The 24,815-nt window shown below is 40.1% G+C and overlaps 1 protein-coding gene across 7 annotated transcripts in view; it reads right to left on the bottom strand.

The window, feature by feature from the left end:
• The window catches only part of DAB1 (DAB adaptor protein 1), a 316,440-nt gene that overhangs the window by 4,293 nt on the left and 287,332 nt on the right, over positions 1 to 24,815 (bottom strand). For 6 of the 7 annotated variants that reach the window (XM_051999579.1, XM_051999582.1, XM_051999580.1 and 3 more), the window contains 2 exons: positions 16,355 to 16,482; positions 15,546 to 15,659 (listed from right to left, as the gene is read on the bottom strand). In XM_051999579.1, coding sequence (XP_051855539.1) covers positions 15,561 to 15,659; positions 16,355 to 16,482 — 227 coding nt within the window. In that variant the 3' untranslated portion in view covers positions 15,546 to 15,560. The remainder of the gene's footprint in view (positions 1 to 15,545; positions 15,660 to 16,354; positions 16,483 to 24,815) is intronic. The other variant, XM_051999581.1, reaches the window with a different exon arrangement.

Below are 24,815 nucleotides of genomic sequence, written 5' to 3'. Positions count from 1 at the left end.
CAAAACGAAATGCTAGATAAAGTCCAGGGTAACTGGTCATTAGTGTTTGGAGAGGATTTTAGAAAGAAATAGTACTTGAAGTGAACCTTAAAGGATGGATCACTGATAATTTCAACAAAAAAGGGGAGAAGAGATGTTCTGGACCTAAGAAAAAGTATAAGTCAAGGTATTGAGATGGGGGACCGTTCTGATTGAAGCACAGGGGGCAAGAATGAGATAAGAATGGAAAAGGAGGATAGCAATAGATTGTAGAAGGCTTTGAATGGCAGAGCAAAGAGGTTTCAAAGTTTGCTTATTGATTAGCTTCATATGGGCCCCATATGTATTTCCTATCATCCCATTCTTTTCTCTACACATCAATAAAGCTCAAAACATGGTCACCTAAAATGATACAAAAGTCTATTTCTATTCATTATTTTTAAGTCTTTGATTATTTTTGACATTTAAAAAATTTTTAAGTTCCAATTTTTTCTCTTCCTCTTTTTTATGAAGGCAAGAAATGTGATATCAATTATGAATATGAAATCATACAAAACATGCTTCTATATTAGTCATGTGACAAAAAGAACTTCAAAACCAAAAAAAAATCAAATAAAGTGAAAACATTATGCTTCAATTTGTATTCAGGCTCTATAAGTTCTTTCTTTGCAAGTGGAGAGCATTTTAAGTACTTTGGAACTGGAGCAGAGTATTTATAAAAATAGCTAAGTCATCTATAGCTGATTATCATTACAACATTGCTGTTAGTGTATACAATGTTCTCCTGGTTCCACTCACTTTACTTTGCCTCAGTTCTTATAAATCCTTCCAAATTTATCTTAAATCAGTCTGCTCTTATGTCTCATAGAACAATAGTATTCCTTCACAATCATATGCCACAACTTGTTCAGCCATAGTGTAATTGATAGACGTCCCCTAAATTTCTAATTTATGGCACCACAAAAAGAAGTAATATAAATATTTTTGTACATATATGTTCTTTCCCTTTTTCTACATACTCTATTTCAAAGGCTATTTAAGTGCTAGTGAGGCATGAAAAATTGGAAATCTGTGTACAGAAAGAAATACACATGAAATATCTTCTGGTTTTTGTTTTAATATAGTCAATTTTAAGGGTATAGTGCAGGGGTCCTCAAACTTTTAAAATAGGGGGCCAGTTCCCTGTCCCTCAGACTGTTGGAGGGCCGGACTATAGTAAAAACAAAAACTTTGTTTTGTGGGCCTTTAAATAAAGAAACCTCATAGCCCTGGGTGAGGGGGATAATCGTCCTCAGCTGCCGCATCTGGCTGTGGGCTGTAGTTTGAGGACCCCTGGATAGTGGAAAGAATATTGGGCCTTGGTGTCAAGAGTCCCCATGTGACCTTGAGTAATTCAACAAAGATTTATTAGCCTATTGGGTGTATGGTGCTAAAGATATCAAGACAAACCCAAATAATCCTTGCCCTCAAAAATATTATCTCTAAGAGACATACAAAATGTGTGTACATTAGCAAAAACCTAATATTTAAAGTATATAAACTAATTTTTCTATTCTATTTTTATAATCAGATTTTCATGGATACTTTATATCTTTGACAACACATTGATTCCTGGATGGATCTCTCATTTACTTATAATAAAACACTGAAAAACAAAGAAATAAAAGAAGCTCAGCAAAACCAAATAACATGTCAATCAAAATTGAAATCATATGCAATGTTTTATGTGCACCCAGATTTCTCACATCTCTGCAAAAATGAGAGGAGGGTTAAATTTTTTTAAACTCTTCTCCGAGAGCTAAGTCCAATCATGATAACTGCCTAACAATCAGTTTTCAAAGACATTTTGAGAGGGAAATAAAACTGAGCATGGGGTCAGAGGGATTGAGTTAAACTGCCTCAGATATTTACTATCTGGGTTACTAACTAGGTAACTTTGAACAAGTCACATGACCTTTCTGTGTCTCGATTTCAGGTTGTAAAATGACGGGTTGGATTCAATGGACTCCAAGGTCCTGTCTGGTCTCAATACAGGAGACTATGAAATTGACATATATCATTTTCCTTCTCAGAACCATCATTTTGTCTCCTTAAATGAAATCTCTCTTTATTTATTTCTCATCTCTTTCCTTCTCTGTCTCTGTTTCTCTTCTCTTCTCTCATTTTTCATCCCTCTCCATCTTCTCTTTCATCTTTCTCCATCTTTTATTCATCTCCTGTATCATTCTTTCTCATCTCTCTCACTTCTCATTTTTCTCTTCTTTCTATGTGTATATATATTACTAAATATATATGTTCTCTCCATATATATACAAATATATTTATATATTCATATTTTCTTTGTGTGTGTATATATATATATATACATATATGTATATATATTTATCTTTCTATTTTCTTCTCTCTTCCCTCCCCGCCCACCATTCTGTGTCTCTCATGTGGGGGAGGGATATATTAAGTAGTAAATGTGACTGTTTGGAAGCAATATTGTATTTAGCCGGCAGGGATGTTAATGTCAATGTTTCTGGGCTGTGCTTGAAGAGTGGCACCCCGACCCCTCCCTATTCCAATTCTCTCCATTCCACCTTCATCCCAGATGCCCTCAGAAGTCAGACAGACTTGATCTCCCCCGACAATTTACTCTATTCTAATTCTGGAAGCTAATTAATCCGACAGAGAGTGACACCTAAAAACAGAAGTAGGCAGCAAGTTCAGGAAGGCTCATTAATGGCAGCCAGCATTAACTTTCCAAGGCAGTGATAAATATTCACAGATCCTGGGAGAGCCTGAATTTAGATTTGAGCAGCCATCACAACAGCAATGACTAAGGCAACAGTAACCGCTCAGTTACCCGCACCAAACACCTGATGATCCCCAAATCAGACGAGTGCTACAATGTTGTGGTGGGAAGGAAGCGTCATAAAATGGATCAATCAGGGAGACTTGGGTTTGAGCCCTGCCTCTGATTCAGACCTGACTGGGTGACATCGGGCTAGTCAGTTAACCCCAAATAATTCTTTAATATAAAGCAGGTGCTGAGCTGAGCTGGTAGAAGGTGTTTCGGCACAATGAAATCATATTCTCTGTAACGATGTCAGAATTTTCGAATGGCATCAAATAAAAATCACAACACTCTTCCGGAAACATTTGTTATAGATCGGGAAGTGTCCTTAGAGGTCATTTACTTGAATCCTTTCTTTTTCAGGGGAGGAAACTGGGACCTAGGGAAGTAAAATAACTTTCCAAGTCATAAAGAAAGCAAATGTTCAAGACAAGATTTGAAGCTTGGTCCCCTGCCTGTATCACATTGTCCCAATGTAGGGAATAGGCTAAAAATTTGCCTTGCTGAAATATTCTCTCTCTCTCTCTCCATATCTCTCCATATATATGTATTTATATCCTCTCCCTCTCTCTCTCTCTCTCTCTCTCTCTCTCTCTCTCTCTCTCTATATATATATATATATATATATATATGCTCTATTCTCGCTATCTCTCTTTCTCTTTCAACTATTATTATTATTTTGCTGAGGCAATTTGGGTTAAGTGACTTGCCCAGGTTCACACAGCTAGGAAGTGTCGGATTTGAACTCAGATCCTCCTGACTTCAGGGCTGGGGCTCTATCCACTGCCCTACCTAGCTGCCTCCTCAACTATTATTATTAAAAGTAACTTGTCATCTAGCATTTATTAAGCACTATGTATTAGCCCCTGTGCTAAGTAAGCCTTCTAGGTGCAAAGAGAGGCTTCCTATACCCCTCCCCTCAAAAACCAGTCCCTGCTCTCAGGAAGCTTCCAGTCTAATGGAACAAAGCATGATTTGTAGCACAGTAGAGCTGGGAGGAACATAATCATGCAGAATTGTATGGCTGGCATGAAAATATCAATGCTGGAGCAGGGGGAGACCTCAGGCCGCAGAATGCTGGAACACAGAATGTTAGAGCTGGGAGGGCGCTTGGAACGTAGCACTTGGGCTGTAGGAACTGCAAAGGAACTTAGAATATGCAAAGCTAAAACACAAAGCACATAGAAGGCTAATGCAGCAAAGAACTTCTATAGAGAGTGCTAGACAAGAGACCATTCACAGAACGTGAACATTAGCACTACAAAGGACTTTAACTGGACCAACCCAACCTGGGACAAGAATCCCCCATCCATCATTCTAGCAAATACACATCCACCTTTCATTTTAGGGCCATCCAGTGAAGAAGAGCCCATTGCTAAGACAATTCGTTTCAAACGAAACTGAGGAAAATGGAGTTAAAAGTGGTTTAACTCATCTGATTAATGGAAGGGCCCAGACTAAAGCCCAAGTATTTTTGACTCTCCCCAACTCCCATCTCAGCCTAGTGCTCATTCTAGAACTAAGAAATCCTTTGACTTAAATGCAAAAATAACATTTGTAAATACTGTTGAGCACAATATATAGAAAAAATAATTTTTCATAAAAATAAAAGTAGGGAAACAATTATGGAGAAGAGTCCTGAGATCAGATAAATTAAAAGAACTGGGGATGTTTTAATGTGGAGAAGAGAAGACTTGAATGGGTAGATATAATCTTCAAGTATTTGAAAAGTTGGTATACTGAAGACAGATTAGGCTCGAGCTTGTCTTTTTTCACAGGCAAAACTAGGACTAATGGGTGGAAGCTAAAGAGAGGAAGATTCAGGATGGATGCCAGATTTCCTGACAATCAGAGCCTTCAGAATGGACGTCTTGGAGACAATGGGCTCTATTTCACTGGAGGCTTCTAAAGGATCAATGGCTACTGGCAGAAGATAGTTTTGAGGGGATTCTGGTCCCGACATGGGTTGGACTGACTGGCCTAGGAGATACCTTTAATTTTTGAGACTGAATATTCAAACCTCAACTAGAATTCTGTCCTTGGGGCCTGATCTTGATATGTCTCATTGGTGAAATTCTCTCCTCATGAGACCCTTTAAAATACTTTGCAATCCAAGGTTGTCTCTCGAGTGAATTTCACTCCGTAGTGTCTGCTAAAATACAGGTAAATGAGATGCTTTCTAGTAAATAAATACATGTTAAGCAAAATGAAAATGGAGCTAATAGGGTAACAGATATCTTGATGTCACCTTAAATTCACCACCTATCCAACCGGGCTCATTGTACATTACAGTCTCATTTCTTTTAACTATGCTCAGTCACTGAGGCTTGACATCATGCAGTCTTCTGTGATTCTTTCTCTTCTTTAGTCTCCAATGCAATCCCAGAAACCTTCCTTTGCCTCACGTCTCCAATCTGTTCCTGTCTTTTAGCTGTCACTATCATGCTCTTATTGCCATAAACCTGAATTATGACAGCTTCCTAACTGGGCTTCTGACTTCTAGTTCCTCTTGCCCTCTCTATGCCCGCTTTGTACCGACAAATTCAGCTATCTACAAGGCCATCTGTTTTAAATATCCCCGTATCAAAAACCATTGAAGACTCCCTAATAGATTGTTGAATAGAAATGAACTGATTTGGACTGAATTTTGGGAGATACTAAATGGAGTCAGTTCCACTGAGAGGAAACGAATAATGAAAGACCTTGATACTATACCATATGAAAATCAGCCGAATGAAATCAGGATGTCTTGTCCAAAATGGATTTAGATGGAGTCAGGAGAACCATATTCAAATATTTGAAGGGCTATTATGTGGCAAAGGGAGTGGTCTTTTTTTCAGGGTGGTTCTGGGAAAGGGAGTGAGATGAATATGAAGAAGTTAAAGGGAGGCAAATTTCACTCAATATAATTCAATTCCTCACAACAAGAGTGGTCCACTATTAGATTGGACTGCTGCTTAAGGTAGTGACTTTCCCATCCGTGGCAGTTTTAAGCAGGTCAGTGACCCACTGTCAGGCTTGCCAAAGAAGGGCTTCTCATGGATAATGATCCACAACTACTGTGAAGGACATACGATAAAAAATGCTATCCATACCCAGAGAAGGAACTGATTGTGTATGTATATAGACTGAAGAATACTTTTTTAAACTTTCTTTTTCTTTTTTTGCTGAGGCAATTGGGGTTAAGTGACTGGCCCAGGATCACACAGCTAGGAAGTGTTAAGTGTCTGAGACCACATTTGAACTCAGGTCCTCCTGACTTCAGGGCTGGGGCTCTATCCACTGCACCAACTAGCTGTCCCTAACTTTATTTTTCTTGAGGCTTTTTTGGAGGAGGGGAGACTTTTTTTTTTAAACAACATGACTTTTATGGAAATGTTTTTCATAACTTCACATGTGCTTTCTTAGGAGGTGGGGAGAAAAATAGAGAAACTGGAACTCAAAATAAATAAAAAACAAATATTAAAATGAAAATAAAATGAAATAAAGGATCAAAACAATGTCTATTCTTAAAGTCCTAATCCTAACTCCAAGCCTTCAACTCTAATCCAATTCTGAGAGCTAAGATTCTATGCTTTAAAGACTCTCTCATCTCTAATGGTTTACTCTTAAAAGGGGGGGCCTTCTGTGAGCTTTAGAAAAACATTTTGTTAATTGCATTTCAATAAAATTGTCTTCTTTTGTAATATAAAGAATTTGATTCTTTTCTGTTTAAAAACATTAGAGGTCCATGTCCCCCAAAAGTTAAAAGTTAAAAGGCTTGAGAACTGAGGGGTTTTCTCTCCTTCACTTCTGCTGGCTAATGGGCTGTAGAAAGACAGAGTCATGATACCTGTGGCCCCTTAGATTTGTGCTATCCCTAAACAGCCCTCATCACCCTACTGGCCTCTTCCCATCATGCACAGAATATTCATAGTCAGATGGTGACTGACAGCAAAATGGCCCTATTCCACTCTAATCATCATCTTGGTAGGGCACCACCTGGTTTGTCGTTACTCCTTGAAGTGATCTGGGCCTAAGTCTAGAAAGCTAAGAAGTCTCTGGACTTTCCCTACCAAAATACTATCTGACCCATTTATCTTCCATAAAATTAGCACAAACACAAACTCTCTTTAGGCATTGTCTCCCTAATTAGAATGTGAGCTTCTTGAAAGTAGGACATACATCAGTTTTCTATTTGTGTCCTCAGCACTTAGAACAATGCTCAAAGACAGTAAATGTCTGATAAGTGCTTTCATATACCTTTCCATCTCAAAGTTATTAAGTCTCTCAGATAAGATCTAAACCTGAAGCTCTTCATTTCAAATTCAATGACTTCTCCACAGTACCACACTGATTCCCATTTCTTAATAATATCTAAGGTCTTTTCTAGCCTATAATCCTTTGATCCCATGAATTGATGGTCTTCAGCCAGAAGTCCTGTTGATTTTGTATTCTGTGACCAAGCTGATTTCGACTTAATCCCTCTTCTATATCTTACAATCGAAGGTCTAATATGAAATATTGCTTCTGAACGCTTCCCTGTTATTTCTGACACCTTCATGAAGGTTATTCTGGATGTAGGCATATATTATGCTCATAAAATTTTGATGTAGATTGGAAAGTGGGCAGGCATATGGGTCAGTAGTAACTGACCTTCTTTCATTCATTTTTGGGGGTGATAATGAAGAGTGAATTTTTCCCTCATGGTCCATATCTTTTTCTCCTTCAGAGACTTTGAGAGGTACTTAAAATATTCAAAGCAGCAGATATGTATTCCTCACATTTTTTCCTGGCTAGGTTATTTAATTTGGGTCTTTTTAACTTGAGGTCTAGGGGTTCATGGGCAGATTTCAGGGGGTATATCCATTTGGATGGGAGGAAAATGGTATCTATCTATCTATGTGTGTGTGTGTGTGTGTGTGTGTGTGTGTGTGGATATATATAACCAATCTCTAACTGAAACTTAGCATTTCCTTTATTTATTTATTTAAAAATGTGATTCTGAAGAGGTCTAAGAGGATTACCTGGGAAAAAAAAGAACAAGAATCCTTATTTATTTGATGACTACAATAACTAGCATAAAGGTAGCTTATTATAATGGACAGAGAGAGCCAGCTTTGCTTAGTAGTTATGAAGACATGGGTTTAAGATATGCTTTGGACACTTATTAGCTGTGATCTTAGATAAGTAATTTACTCTTCAGAACTCTGGACAAACTAAACAGTTGAAAATTGGGAAGATTCTGGTCTGCAAAGATAAAGGGAGTTTCCTATGCCAATGGAAGTACAGGTCTAGTTCAAAAATAAAAATGATCATTGAGGCTTGTAGGGGGTTTTGAAGTTTTCCAAATGTAAGAAGGACATCCTCTCATTTAAATCTTGAAAAATCTCTGAGGTAAGTGGTGCTAGGTTCTCTCATTCTGTTTTTACAGATGAGGAAATTGAGTCTCACTGAAGCGAAGTGACTTTCCTGTGTCCACCTGGCTGGGGGCAGAGAGTAGATCGAAATGTTCCATCTGGAAGGGACTTTAGATATCATCAAGTTCAACAGTCATTGTTTTCCAGATGAGGAAACATGAAAATCAGAGAAGGCATGTGACTTATGTAAAATCATTCAAGTGTTATCATGGATATGATTCACACAAAAATCTTCAAAAAAATGGATGATAACATGAGATTACCTTTATAATTGATCCTCACTGGAAATGGTTTTATAATTCAATTTAATTCACCAAATGTTTATTAGGTACCTTCTGCATTTAGAGCACTGTGATAGGTAACAGATCTTAGCTTGGATCCAATCCCTGCCCTCAGGGTGCTTATACTCTGGTGTTCCAGAACCCTCTCTGATAGGGTCCCCATCCTCTGGGTGCCCTCTGATTTTTCTCTCTGGCTGACTGTCTTTTTTGCTTCACCTTGAGGTGAATCCATCTTCAGGGAGACCGTAATGTTTCACGTTCAGATTACAAAGACCAGAATGAAGAATGACTCTGATTCTCCGAGAGCTTGGTTATTTATGACTCTGTCCATTGTTAATAGTGGAGAGTGACTGTGTGGCTTCCTTCCTAGCCTTGACAGCTAGGGAAAAAGGATCTGATAAGCAGTTTATTTACTTAACTCATTTAACTGAATAAATGTTTTCATTTTTCTTTCATCTCTTCAAGAGCTCACAATTCACTCTAAGAATGCTCCAGAAATGGCAGCCATTCTTCGCCTCTCCTGTCCTGGTCTTTGCTGCATGAGTATATATCTCTTAGTCTGTTCTTTCCTGAAGTCTCACTTATACCTGTTTGCCTACCTCAAACTCTGACTAAAGGAAAACAAACAACAAAATAAGTCAGGCTCACAAATATATATATATATATATATAGTACCTACTATATGCCAGGTGCTTTGTTAAGCACTGGGGATACAGTAACTGAGTATATATGACTTGATTGCCCAAATGGAGAAAGATGTGATGTGATACAGTGGAAAGAGAGCTGGATTTATAGACAGAGGGCCTAGGTTCTAATCCTGCTTGTCACTTATTTGTGTGACATGGGATGAATGATTTATAGTCTCTGAATCTCAGGCTTTTTATTGATAAAATAAGGGAGGAATACATTTGAATAAAATGGCCTCTAAACTTCCATTTTTAAATCTAAGAATTTAACCCTAAGCATCTATTGAATCCAGTGCATGAATTCCTTGCCTCTTCCCATGGCTCAGTAGACTGACTGTATCAACAAGGCTCAACCCTGCTTCCTAAGAGACCTCTGATCTGTCCTGGAAAATGTTGGTTGTGATAATGGTTGGACTCATGCTAAGGGTGTAGGGATATCTCTCTCCTTTAAACTTACTGAAAGTGGAAGGGGAAAGAGACATAAAGGAACACGTATACATTGGTGGCTCTGTTCACTTCCTCCAAATAAATGTCTGAAATGGGATAGAGAACTTAAATCAACAAGGTGAGTGAAAAATTAACAAAAGTTTGGACACATCAGGAAGACTTGAATTTAAATCTGCCCTCAGACACTTACTAACTGTGTGACCTTGAAAAAATTACTTGATCCAGTTTGTCTCAGTTTGCTTATCTGTAAAAAGACGTGGAGAAGGAATGTAAAATCTTTCCAATATCTTTGCCAAGAAAACCCCAAATGGGTTATAAAGAGTTGGACAAGACTGGAAAATGACTGAACAACAAACAATGGAGGCATTGAATGGATTTGAGTAGCTAGAGGTAATAATGGTCGGGTACTTCAGAAGGGGGTGTTTCTATAGATGGCTTATTCTGTGGACCCTTTATGAGACATCTTGCAAGATAAATCAGCTAATTTGCCGTCAACTTATGGAGGAAATGGCCATGGGATGTACAATCCTTGATCTGTAATTCTGAAATCTTCAACCTTAGTTTACAAAGAGAGAAAACTGCCCCATTGCAAATCACAACCCAGTGCCATCTAGAAGATAAAACTGTTCAAATGGCAGCTGAAAGTTAAGGTTCTTACTGCCTTACAGGCTGAAGGGAAAAAGGAAGAAAAAGATGATGATTAAAAACAGATCTCCAAATTGTCATAGAATAAAGACATGGTTGTAATGGGGCAGATCAACTATCTCAACATTTGCAGGGGGTCACTCTCAGCTTAAAAAAAAAGTTGGCTGAAATATTACTTATAGATAATTTAATTCTCTAGATGTGATTAGTGATATTAGTGATATTGCTATTCTAATTGTTGTTGTTAAATTGTTTTGGATTCTTTGTGACCTCATCTGAAATCTTCTTGGCAAAGCTACTGAGTGGTTTGCTATTTACCTTTCCAACTCATTTTACAGATAAGGAAACTGAGGCAAACAAGGTTAAGTGACTTGTTCAGGTTAACACAATTAGTAAGGGTCTCGGATTAGATTTGAACTCAAGTATTCTTGACTCTAGGTCTGGTGCTCTCTCCCCCTAAATACACTATTCAAGACCTTATTCTGACTAATATGGAGAAATTAATTACCTAAGAAAATAGAGGGTCCTTGAAAGGCAGTAACCATTCCATCTTAGAAGTGTATAGTAGATATTCAAAAGAACAATTTGGTGGTAGGAATGGTGATTTCAGATTTTAGACATGAATATAACAGAAGGATGGAAGGAATTTGTCCTTGTAGAGCCTTATACCCAAAATGGGGAATAAAAGGATTCTGGGAAACGGGGCTCTTTCCCATAAACATTATTGAAACTGCCATAGTTTCAATTATCAAAGCTGATTTCTTTTCTTTCTTGAACCCTTGCTCAATGCATGCTTGTTGACTTGAAATAACTATGACTCTTTGAGCTGGAAAGGGAACCGAGAGATTATCTGGTCTAAAAGTTTTTAACCTGACATTTGGGAACTTTTAAGAGTTATAGTTTAATAATTGTATTTCAACATAATTGGTTTACTTTTTAATCTTATTTTACAGATTTAAGAAGATAATTCCATAAGCTTTCACAGACTGTCAAATGGGGTCCTGAACATAAAACAGTTGAGTATCTGTCATCTAGTTGGAAAACTATCTCTTTTTACAGATAAGGAAATGGAAGTCTGGAGTATATGTTGCTCTAGATTACACAATTAGTAAATAAGCAAGGTCTCTATAAGCTGGAAGTGTAAACTGAGTAAGATCAGGCAGTGTGGTACAATGAAGAGAAGGAAGGAAGGAAAGATGGATGGATGGTTTACATGAATGTCCTCTTTGAATTAGGTAGATTTGGGGTCAAGTGCTTCTTCAGATATACATTAGATGAATTGCTATCAACAAAACTCTTAATGTCTTAGTGTCTGTAGCAATGAGATGATAATTCTAAGACCATAAAGGAGGAGAGAAAGAAAGAGAGAGAAAGAGAGAGAGAGAGAGAGAGAGAGAGAGAGAGAGACAGAGAGAGAAAGAGAGAGACAGAGAGAGAGAAACAGAGAGAAAGAGAGAGAGAGAGAGAGAGAGAGAGAGAGAGAGAGAGAGAGAGAGAATATATGTGTATATTAGGGCAGAAGAAGTTTTGTGCGAATGTAACTCTGAAAGACTTTTAGAGGAAATGTACCTGCTGCCTTTCTTTGGAAAGGTGTAGTGCCATGGGTACTGACTCTTTCCTATATCATCAGACACATTGACTATCACACTAGGTTTTGCTTAATTTATTTTCTTTGTAATAAGAGAAGGCTCCCTGGCTGGGAAGGGTAGAAATGATATTTCTGGCACTGTGCCTGGCATATGGTAGATCCTTATTGACTGATTGATTGTGATATTTAAAAAAGCACTAAAATTTTGTTAATTTAAAAAAGTAATTTCCCCAATCATTGAACATCTATAATTTCTCCTTTAGTCAAAACTAGATAGCCTTCCTTTGGGCATGTTTTAGAGGTCATTTTTATTGCGATGTGGTTGAACTGGCTAGCCTCTGAGGTCCCTGTAACTCAGATTTAAGATTTCTGTGAAGAGAGAGAGGGAGACTTCAATTGGCATGAACAAATATGGAGGATAGCACCTGACATATAATAGGCAATAAATAAAAACTCATTGAATTGATTATTGTGGAAGTAAAATTATTTATTCTTGGAATGTACCTAATAGAAGAGAGGAAGAATTAATTTGGAAAAAAGTTAGCAAAGGTTGACCTCAGTAACCTGTAGCGCCCCTCCTCACTTTAAACTTTCCTGATGCTATAGTTATTAAAAAAAAAAAAACTCAAGTGGGGGTTGGGAGAGATGCCAGCTGGAATCCCACCTGAGAAACTTTAAGGGTGAAGTGCCAGCATTGGACCATTGTCTCAAGTTGAATGGCCCTTGTAAGGAAGATAGCGCCTTGATGCAGAGATTTGCCACCAGCCTAAGCCATGGACCTCTTCCTGAAGGGCTGCCATATCAGAATGCTATCTTTTAGCTGATGAACAGTTCTTGTCACCTTCTGTTCATTCCTCACATTTTTCAACATAAAGTTGAGATTATTTAAAAAAAAAACACTTGGGGAAAGGCCATCTCCGGGCTTAATCAGGGCACAGTGAATGGTGCCACGAGGCCTTTCTTCCTTTCCACATCTCCTACCAGGGCATGCACATAACTCTTAATTCCTTAGCCACAGAAATCCTTGGCAATGCAACAATCAATCATAGTAAACACTTGGTGTATATGGTACGTTGTTGCTGAGCTAAGTACTGGGATTATAAACAAAGGCATAGTATCCCTGCCCACAGAGAGCTCCCATCCTCATGGGAAGATGATGGGTAAATTGCTAGTTACATAGGAAGTATTTACAAATCTCAAAGGGAAAGAGGACAGGGGCCTGAACAAGAGATTGCAAAAAGCTCCAGAAGATGGACCCGAGATGAATCTAGAAGGAAGTCAGAGAATTGAAGAGATTGATTGATCATAGTATGACCATAGCTTTTTGACTCGACTCATGAGATGTTGGGCTATTTTCTTATTAAAAAATACTGTGAAAATATACCACAGCTTAAATCCTTTTTTAGAAAAATAAACTCCAGTAACTAAATATACTCAACAAGGCATTTTGTTTATTTTCAATATGGTCTACAAAGCAGATACTAAGAGTGATACCAAAGTGCCCTTGTACTTTTCAGGATGCTGACCACAATTTACTGGAAGGATGGATTGGATCATGCAAATCAGGATGAAGGCCATATCACTGGCTGTTTCTGCACTACCAGCATGCACCAGAATGGAAGAGTTGGAGCAATAATATTTGGAAATTGAACATAGCTGATGATGTCGTCAAACAGAGGATCGGAATATAGTGGGATTCCTTCTCTCCAGAATGGCAACCTTCTCTGGAGAAGAGATGGACTGAGCTGAACAGCAAGTACAAGAAGTACTTCAGCAGAAATGGAGCAGCATCAGGAATGAGGAAGTGTTGCAGGAATGTTTAATGTTGGAGAGCTGGAGTTGAAGTGATGATCTAATACAGAGAGTGAGTCTCCCCTCTAACACTCTGAAGGCAAAGACAAGCATCTTTGGACTTTTAATTCAATGTTCACTGTGGAGATGCTACAATACACTTTATAAATGTAGAGTTTCTCAGGAACTCAGGTCACCCAGTTCAATATCCTCATTTTTCAGAGGAGGAAGCTGAGATCTAGATAGGCGAAGTGACTTGCCTCTTAATCAGGTCAAAGGAGATATAAGTGCCCCATTGATCTTACTTCTACATACATGGATTTTGTGAATTTCCTCAATTTTTCCATCTTTTACTTGCTAGCCAGCTGACATTGGAAAGTCATTACAGTTCTTTGAGTCTGTTTTTTCAGCTGGAAAACTAGGACAATAATCGGCTGATTTTTTAAAGGGACTTGGATCATCTGCTCCAATCTTTTCACTGGAGAAATAAAGAAACTGAGACCCAAAGAGAGATCCTTCAGGTACCAAGCAGTAGAACAGGAAATCAGACCCAAATCTTGTGCTCTTGGTGTGTTGTTCCACCTGGAGTCCCAGTGTGAATGGGCTCACCACTGAGCACCAAATGATTGGCAGGTAGAGAGTATCTCCCTGTCAGTGAGAAAGCCTGATACAAATGTGAAGGGATGTTATTCAATCAAAATGGCACCATAAGAAAGAGCAGATTTAGCTCTAGAAAAGAAGAGTTAGAACTTGAATGAATGTATTAATAAAACAAATCCAGAATTTTTTTTAACTATGTAGTTATATTCTAAGAGCTTTATAAATTAAAAAAAAAATGCTCAATATATGTGTGTGTGAGTGTATGTGAGTATGTTGTGAGTAGAACACTGGATGAGATAGATTACTTTGTTAATTGAAAAAAATAACATTAAAAAATAAGATTGAACTCAAAGAAGTGACAAGAACAGACATCTCTTCCATCTCCTTTGTTCATATGAGATGGGGGAGTCTACTGATATGGATTACTGCAAATTAAAGCAGATTGTTTTCAATGCATTGAATGATTTTTGCTTATTTTCCCTCCTCTTATTTCTCTATTTTTTAAAAAAAAATTGTTATAGAGATAGGAACAATAAATATATTCTCCAAGAAAAGGGAAATGACCCAGGGAAAATTTAAATAATGTAAAACTAACAAATCAATAAAATATATTTTTAAATTATCGTTTCCCTCATAGAACAACAAATTTTGATCTGGAAGGGAATCTAGAGGTTGTATAATCTGATCCCCCCTTTTTAATGATGAGTACACTGAGGTCTAGAGAAGTGAGGGGACTTATGCAGGGTCACGCCAGTAGTAAGCAATAGAGACCAGATTCAAACCTACATTCCCTGCTTCCAAACCCAGTGCCCTTTCTGTTCTTCCACCTTGCTGTTATTTCTGCTCAGTAGGAAAGATATACAGGCTCATTAGACCTGGCATTTTGGTTGGTCCTACGGCTGCCCTTAGGTTGGAACAAGGACATATGGTGCTCACAGCAAACCTTATAGGGTCACTTCCATACCTTATTGACATACAGGTAAAACCAAGTCCATTCCATTAATAGTCCACCCCCTTTGGTCCTCCCTCCCTAACCCTGGCCCAACATGCAGACATGTTTTGTGGGGAAATCCACAAAAGCCCCATCCTTGCAAACACAGAGCAAATGGCAGGCCATGCAGTCACTGGGCAGCAGTCAGAAGAGGAGAGACGTGGGAGAGAATACAGGCACCGGGGAGAGACACGGCAGAAACAGCAGATACAGAGGGGGAAGACGGGTGGCAAACGGTGGTGAGAGGAGCAGCAGGCAGTCGAAGGGTGAAAGAGAAATAAAGGCCGGATACCTACCCCAACCTGCGCTATCTAGCTACCGACCTCTGGACTTATATTATCACCACTGGGGTCCCCACCACTGGGCTCACCAAATGGATCACTGCTGGATGAGGCCTGAGACCCATCAGGCTAAAATACAAGAACATAACACCTTTTTGTTGTGGTTGCTCTCGACAGAGTCACGCGGAAAGGCAGGAGTGGGTGGTTATCGTGCTGTGAATAAAGCTCATTGTTTAGAAAGAGAAGATAAATTCAGGAAAAAAGAACACAGCCATGGGTAGCGGGCCTCATTCTTTTAACTGATAAAGTGCCCAGCATCTGCAGGTAATTCCTTTAGTGAAAATCGAAGAGAGGGAGGGAGGGAGGAAAAAGGAAGTAGGAAGAACAGAATGAAAAAGGAAAGGAGGGAGGGAAGGAGTGAGGAAAAAAGAAAAGGAGGAAGGAAAGGAAGGATGGAAGAAGAAAGGAAAGAAGGAAGAAAGGGAGGGAGGGAGGAAATTAGGAAGAAAGGAAGGATTTTTTTTAAATAATTATAACTTTTTATTGACAGAACCCATGCCTGGGTAATTTTTTACAGAAAGGAAGGATTTAAAGAAGGGAAGAAAAAAGGGATGGAGGAAGAAAGGAAGGAAAAGGTAAGAAAAGGAAATTCTTTTACAGACTTCTCCTTTAAATCTTTTGATTTCAGATTAGAGTGTAAAAATAAACAAATAGTGTCTTGGGAAGTCCCCTTCACATTACACCTCCTACTCAGGCGTACTCCAGAAATCAATTTTTCTATTTATTTTGCTGGGTGAGAAGAGGTACAAAAAGGCATTACTCACAGCTTCCTGCTCTTCACTTTTGCTGGGGCTCTCAAAGCCCTCTTCAAAGATGTCATCCGTGGTGGGGTCACTGGCATGGGATGCTGATGATTTTGATGGAGAACTTTGCCTGGGTGCAGGGGTTGGAGCTAGAGGGAATACACAAAAGGGAGGAATTGAGTTTCATTTGCTTTCATTATAAAGACATTTGCTGTGATTCTAGTGTTCAGAGGATGGCTCTGGATGGATAAGACCAGAGAGACTTTTTTTGGTGGGGGAGAGATAATTAGGATTAAGTGATTTCTTTGTGGTCACACAGCTTGTAAGTGTCTGAGACAAGATTTGAGCTGAGGTCCTCCAGACTTCATGGTTTGTGCTCTATCCATTATGCCATCTAGTTACTCCAGGAGAGACATAGTGGAAAATAAGTATAATGTAACAATGAAAGATACCAATCCATTTTAAAGAGTTATCATACCAAAAGTAGTACAGAAGGCACTGGGAATGGAGGAGAGATACTGAGTCTACATGTGTGTGTATGCATATATGTATATGTGCGTATTTATGTGTGCTTATATGTACATATACACGTATACAGGCACCTATATGTATGCATATGTTTATACATGTGTTATGTATAAGCTTACACGTGTGCATACGTATGCCTACATACACACATATGCATACACACATACACATACATATGTAAATACAAGATGCTCTAATGTAGACTTAGTGCCTTAGGCAGGTATAAATGAAATGTTCTTTCATGTTCCAGGGAGGAAGGTCTGTGACTGACAAGGAGAGAAAAGGGAAATTAAGTCAAGTCATTCAGCCATTATTAAGCCTCTCCTGTGAGCCAGGTGTTGTGCTAGGGAATTGGGGAAAAAAAGAAAGGCAAAAACCAGACCTGCTCTCGTGGAACTCGGTCTAATGGAAAAGATAATTCGCAGATAACTATGTAAAACCAGCCAGAAACAAGACCAGCTGGAGAAGCCAAGGCACTCGTACTTAGGGGCCCGGGAAAGGCCTCTCTTCCAGAGAGGGAGCTTGGCTAGCCAGGACCTGGGACAGCGCATGGAGCCGGGAGGCCGAGATGAGGAGGGAGACGGCGCCAGACAATGTGCACAAAGGGCCAGTCAGAACTGTCCTGGGCAGTGACCAGCAAGGCCAGGTCACTTGGATGCAGAGTGCGGGGGAGTCGGAAGCCAGGAGAAGGCACAAGACTGGAAGGCCATGGAAGGCAAGGGTACAAAGGCCTTTAAAAACCAAATAGGAGGAAGTAGGCGATCCAGGAGCTGAGAGGGAGCCCGAGGAGGTTTCTGAATAACGGCGTGATGTGGTCATACAGGGGCTTTAGGAGAGCCGAGTAGGTAGGAAAGGGCAACAGTGATAAGGGACCGGATCAAGATAATGGCGATGTCAGAAGAGAGAAGGGAGATTGGAAATGTTACAAAGGCAGAATCAATGGGACTTGGAAGATGATTAGATTTTCTTTGTATATCCAGAGCGTAACACAGTGCTTGTCTCCTAGTAAGCATTTAATAAATGTTTATTGACTGAATGACAGTAACAGGAAGATTCAGAAGGGAGGAGTTGAGAGGAAGCATATGGATTCAGTTTTGGACATGCAAAGTTTAAGGTATCTCTGGGATATCTAGTTTGAGGTGTTCAATATGCACCCAGAGATGGGAGAATGGAGCTCAGGAGACAGTTTAAGGCTGAATAAATAAAGCCAAGGGTTATTTCTAGAAAAAATGATAACTGAATCCCCAAGAGTTGAGATTATCCAGTGAAATAATCCAGAGAGAGAAATCAAGTCCATATCTTTGGGGGACACCAGTGGTTAGTGGATAAGATCTGAAGATCAAGCAGGGGAGACAGAAAGGGAGCAGTCAGAAAGTTAAGGAGGAGAATTGGGACTGAATATTGTCACGAACAGCTAGAAAGAAGAAAACACAAAGAAGAGGATGATCAATAGTTTCAAAAACTGAAGAGAGGTTAAAAAAAGGAATAAGATTGAGAAAAGGCCAATAGATTTGACAATTCAAAGACCACTGACAACTTTGGAGATAGAATTTTCAACTGAATGATGAGATTGGCTGATCTCTGTCTGATCCAGACAGAGAGAGAGAGAGTCAAGAAGAGACTGAGAAGAAAGGAAGTGGAAGGGCAGATTGTAAATAGCTTTCTCAAGGCGTTTGACCAAAAAAGGAAGTAAAGATACTGAATAGCTAGCAGAGATGGATGAATCAAGAAAGATTTTTTGAGATAGGAGAAACCTGAGTATTTTTGTAAGCAGGAGGGAAGGAGCCAATAGGGAGACAATGAAGATAAGTGGGAGCGGCAATAACAGAGGGGGCAATCTACTAGAGAAGATGGGATAGAATGGGATCACTTGTGCATGACGAGGATTTTGCCTTAGCAAGAAGGGATATTTTATCATGTGACACAATATGAAGGAGGAGATAGTGGGGGAAGGTATCTGAGTGATATGAAATGAGGAGGAGAGAATGAAAGGAGCCCTCAGCAAATGGCCAGCATTTTTTTTTTTTTTCATTGAAATATGAGACAAGTTTCCCAGTTGAAAAGGTGGAGGGAGAAAGAGCCATAGAATGTTTGAGGAAGAACAAAATGGTTTGTTTCAGCCACTGTAGAGAGCAGAATAGTGAAGTGATTAGAGGGATTCAAAAGGATTACCTTGCTGCAGGGAGGGCCCTTTTGAGATTTCTGTGATCTAAATTTGTACTGGGCCCAGTCCACACAATTTTGTGATTTTCTCTAATTTCATGCAGCAGCCTGAGAATTAAAGTGAACTCAAGGGATGATGGAAGTAATCCAGGGCAGCTGCTGATTGAATAAGGGGACAAGAACCTGAAGAAAGAAGAGAAGGTAATCTTGAACTAAATGGCCAAGAAGTAAAAATGGGGAAAGAAAGAGATTGTAGCATGGGGTGGTGCCCTGAAAAAGAACTGAACAATATTAGGCATGGAGGGTCATGGTGGGGAAGAAGAGCTGTATTAAAAATTTCAAGGCCGTAGGAGATGACAAATTATTCAGATAAAAGAACGTTAAGAACATGGAAACAGAACACTTGTGGGTGATGGCAAGTCCCAAGGTATGGCAATCTTTGTGTACAACTGTGATGGAGTGGAGTAGAGCATGAGAAATTTGGTAGATGAGGAAGTGGGAAGTTAAGGTACTTGAAGTGAGAAGGTGAGAAGAAAGGAAGTCGAGGCAAGGATTATAGATGGATTTTCTCCAGGACTTTAGCCATGAAAGGAAGGAAAGTTATGGGACGATGGCTAACAGGGATGTATAGATCAAATGAGCTTTTTGGAGAGATTTGAGCATATTTATGAGCAGCACTGAAAGAACCATAGATTTAGAGTGGATGATGTTAAATGAGACTGTGGCAATAGAGAAGGAAAATCTACTGGTAAAGAAAGTATGGAATGGGACACTTGTGCATAGTGAGGGGCTTGCTTTGGCTGTCTTTTTATGTGACCCGAGCAAAGATGGAAATAGAAGGGAAAAGGCATCTGAATGATGTCGGATCAATATATATGCTGAAATCCAACAACAAGCATTTATTAGGTACCTGCCATGTCCCAGACATCATGCTAAGCACTGAAGATATAAGAAGAACAAACAGATTCCCCCTCTTTTTGAGCTCATAGTCTAGGGCAGAAGTTAAGAACAGTGTGATTCAGGTTTGCCCTCAATGTGTCGGTGTCCCAGCCATTTACCACAAGATAAGACAGTTAATTATAAGGATGTTATCCTGCTCGGGTTATATGGACCCTGAGATCTCTCCTAAATGAGAGCTTTTGTGATTCTGTTATCTGGGCTTTAAAGAGGAAGGAATTCAGCAGGTAAAGAAGACATATCTCTGGCAGAGAGAACTGAATCCCAGTATTTTCCAGTTACAATCCACTCTGAAATAGTGTTTACTGTATTTTTTAAGTTGCTTTTCCACAAGCTCCTGGTTCTGTTTTGTGGTGCCCAGCAGAATGAATCTGAGTCCTTTGCCATATGTTAGCTCTTTAAATATCTGAAGATGGCTTTCACATTCGACTTCTGCCCATTCTTATTTTTTTCAAGCTTAAATATACTTCTATTAGAATCCTATTCTTCCTATGGCAAGATGCCAAGGCTCTTTACCGACGGCCATTTTCTGAAGGCCCTCTAGATTACTAACATCCATACTACATATTACATACTAACATACTAATATATATCCTACATACTAACATACTACATACATACATACTAAGAAACAGGGGCATTCAGAACTCAAAGAAATACTCTAGATATGGGATCACATCCCAGAGTTTCAGAGGACTCTTGCTTCCTCATTCCTGGAAGGCTTTGCTGATGATACTGTGGCCTAAGTCTGAATTGACTTCTTGACTGCCATGTTCTCACCCTATAGAGAAGTTGACTGGGGAGATGGATAGAGAGCTGACCATGGAGTCAGGAAGACGTGGGTATAAGTCTTGCTTTTAACATACTCTTCCATGGAAAACTAAACAAAACAAAATCTTTCTTAACTAAGTTGCAGAGAAATTGTTCTCTTGCATCAATAGAGGCAATAGAGGGAATTTCTTCAGTGGAAGGAGTTTCCATTACCAAATAAAACCTCTGTTCTATACTCAGTTCTTACCAAATCATTGATTTATTCTCAGCTTGCAATTCACTAAAATCCTTAGCCTATATTAATAAAACAAACAACTCTTCCAAACCTACTGTCTAATCTGTGCCTTCCCAAACTGGTATGGACAAAGGTGACTTTTTGGAACTAAGTAAAACTTGGAAGATCACAGGAGACCATGGATTTTGATCTGGAAAGGACCTTGGTAGCCATGTCATTTAGATCTAGATTTGTTTAAAATCAGAGCTAGCAAAATCAGACGCAAGATTAGAAACTAGGTCTAAAAGCAAAAGCGAAACCACACTAATGAAGAGATAATTAGGAATGCTACATTTTACTAAAAAGTACATTGATGATGATTAATATAAAAACATTTAAAGCAAATTTCTCTAATAGTGGCTTCGTTTCTCAAATATAGAGGGGACTGAGTCAAATAGTTTAAAAAATAAGAGCCATTTCCCAATGGATAAATGGTCAAAATTTTCAAAAAAAGAAATCTAAGATATCTACAGTCATATAAAAATGTTCTAAATCAGTCTTGATTAGAGAAATCCAAGCTAAAACAACGCTGAGATGCCATCTCACACCTTTCAGAAGTGACAAACGTTCGAGGGGATGTGGGGAAAATGGGACACTAATAAACAATGGATGGAGTTGCGAAGTGGTCCAGCTGTTCTAAGAAAGAATTTGGGGCTATAAGACAGCACACCCTTCGACGCAAGAATACCACTACTACATCTGTACCTCAAAGAGTTCAAAGAAAAAAAAAAGAACTTAAGTGTACAGAAATATTTATTGCAACTCTTTTTGTGGTGGCAAAGAATTAGAAATTGAGGGGATGTGCATCAGTTGGAGAATGGCTTACCGAGGTGTAGCTTATTATTGTGACAGAATCAATCCTATTGTGCTGAGGGAAATAACGAGGGAGGTGGTTTTAGGGGGAAAAAAAACATGGCAAGACTGATATGAACTGATGCAAAGTGAAGTGCGAAGAACCAAGTGCACGGCACACAGTAACAGCAACGTGGTCCTGATGACCAGCTGTGAAAAACTTGGTTACTCTGATCAAGACAGTGGATCCTCAGTCAAAAAGAATTCACGGTGAAAAATGCTGTCCCCCTCCCAAGAGGGAACATATGAATTGAGTGCAAATGGAAGTTAGATTTTCTCACTTTATTTTTTATTTCTTTTTTAATGATGTAGTTAATATGAAAATGTTTTTTTGTGATTCCACATATATCATTGATAGAATTTTACCTGCCTTCTCAGTGAGTAGGGGAAGGTTGAGAGGGAGAACCTGGATCTCAATTTAAAAAAAGAAAAGAATGCTAGAAATATTCCCCCCCCTCAAAAAAAAAAAGGTAAGAAATTGGGTCTATTAGGATCCACATCCTAGTCTTTGCCCAGTGGTCTTCCTATATCACTGATTTTCCTTATGACTCCAGAGCTCTGTAGCGTGGCTGCCCAATGGTAAGCACTTGATCAACAGTTGACTACCTCAGCGACTTTATTTGTCGTACCCTGTTGATTTCCTGGTCAGTCGTCCAAAGGACAGACTGCAGAGAGTGAGACCGGAGGCTTCTACTCCAGGTAGTAACTCGGACTGGATTTTAAGGGACCCACTTTTTTCAAAATAGAAAAAAGAAAGTCTTTTGGGTCTAACCACGTACCCCCAGATGGCTCCCGGCTCTACAGATGGCAGAGCTATGATGCTGAGCAGCACTGCTGCCTCCCGCCCCTCCTCCCATCTTTGGACTGAAATAAGTACACACTCTGAACGTCTCCTCTTCATTCATCCCTTTCCAACTGGCAGCCAGCACGGGAGGCACCAGACAGATGCCGGAGGGATGGATTCCGTGACTTCGGAATAACGGTGGCTCACTTTAACTTAGCACTTTACAAGGCACGTTCTTCCCCAGGGCCCCCGGAGGGAGGGAGAGCGACTCTCACCCAGCTCCCTTGGAGATGGAGATCCTGGGCTCAGGGGGCGGAGAACAGCGCAGGGGTCACGGTGTAGTGATGGAGAGAATATGGAGGCAGGGAACTCGCCTCTTACTCCTGGCAGCTCCTGGGGGGAGGGCCTGCAGAAGTCTCCAACTCTCCTGAGCCTCAGAGGGGGTGAGACCAGAGGGCCTCTGAGTCCCATCTAGATCTGGGTCAGCCTTGGCCTTGGTTTTCTCATCTGAAGAATGGGGTGACTGAACTCTTTAGCCTGACAACCTTATCGTTGTAATCCTATGAATTTTTCCAGATTCACAAAGGGAGTAAGTTTCAAAGCTGGGACTCAATGGAAATTCTTCTAGCTCCAAATCTAAGAGGATTTCCCTTCTTCCTATTTCCCCTCCCCCCATTTCTCTCTCTCTACCTAATTCTCTCTCTTTCTCTCTCTCCATCAGTTTATCTATCTGTCTGTCTATCTATCATCTATCTATCTACCTACTTACCTATCTAGCCATCCATCCATCTCTGTCTCTCTCTCTCTCAACTTCACTCCGTCTCATTAAAACATAAGCTCCTTGAGAGAAGGAGTTGTTAATACTTGGAATTTCTATTTCAGGACCTATGTGGAGGGCCACAGACAGTGGGGGAACTCTGGGCGAGGGATAAGACCCTTCGGCCCAGAGGGAACCCGCTGCCAGTGTCTGGCTCGGCTCCCGTCTCCCCCAAGAGCAGTCGGGGGTTGTGACTGAAGCCGAGCGATGCCAGGTGGCAAAAACTCCGTCCAATAGCAAGTGGTTTACGGGGTCCCAGTGGGCATGCCCAGTGTAGCTTTGGTTACATAAGGGTAGGAGGGTATACAAAGGGGAAAGAACTGGGAATAAGCGGACTCCGTATTTCCCTCCTCCTCGGGAGTCCCGCCTCCTCCCTCCTCCACTAAGACGGCACGTTTTGTCCCCCGGGCACGGGGCGCTAGAAAGCAGGACACAACCCCTGGTCATCACTGAATGCCCACGGATGGACTGATGAGATGTACCATGGTGGCAGAGGGCACCAAGGTTGGGTCTGGAGCCTGGAAGATCACCTGGGACTTTACTAGCAGCGTGACCACCTCCTGCCTCAGTGTCTCAGTTCTAAAACGAGAGGCCCGGGCTTGTGGAGCTCTAAGACCCTTCCAGCCTGAAATCTCTGATCACAAAAACCACTTGATATCTCTGGGTCTCAGCTTCTCAATCTGTACAATGGGTTAAATATGTACTTTATGGGGTCACTGTGAGCGTTACATGAAATTAAGCGCTTTATGAATGTTTATTGCTTGCTTGATTCCTTATGGACATCACTCGGTGGACGATAGGCCCCTCACTGGTCTCCCTTTGGTGAGTCTCTTCCAACTCCAATCCATTCCCCAGTAATTTCCCTAAAGCTGGATCTGACTGCATCATTCTTATTTTTTTGCCAACGTTAACTGGGATTAAATGAATGAATGGCCCAGGATCAAACGCTGGTAAGTGTTAAGTGCCTGAGGCCAAATGAACTCCTGACTTTGGTGCTCTATCTACTGCTCCATGTAGCTGCCCCTACATATTCTTTTATTTATTTTTAATTTATTGTTATTATTATTTTTTAATGAGACAATTGGGGTTCAGTGACTTGCCCAGGGTCACACAGCCAGGAAGTGTTAAATATCTGGAGTCAAATTTGAACTTGGGGTCCTCTGACTTCAGGTGCTCTACCCACTCCCCCCCAGCTGCCCCCATCCCCTACTTAATATTCTTAATAAACCCCAGTGACTCCCCTCACCTTCATGATCAGCGTGGCACTGAAGGCCCCTCAGACCCCCTTTCAGACTCCACTCCCATCATGTTTTTGATCCCTTCGCACACAGGAGTC

This window comes from Antechinus flavipes, chromosome 4 (genome assembly GCF_016432865.1).
Source record: "Antechinus flavipes isolate AdamAnt ecotype Samford, QLD, Australia chromosome 4, AdamAnt_v2, whole genome shotgun sequence".
In the NCBI taxonomy this organism is placed as follows: Eukaryota; Metazoa; Chordata; class Mammalia; order Dasyuromorphia; family Dasyuridae; genus Antechinus; species Antechinus flavipes.
Note: the sequence above shows the minus strand (reverse complement) of the source record. Positions and strands in the feature narration are given on the sequence as shown.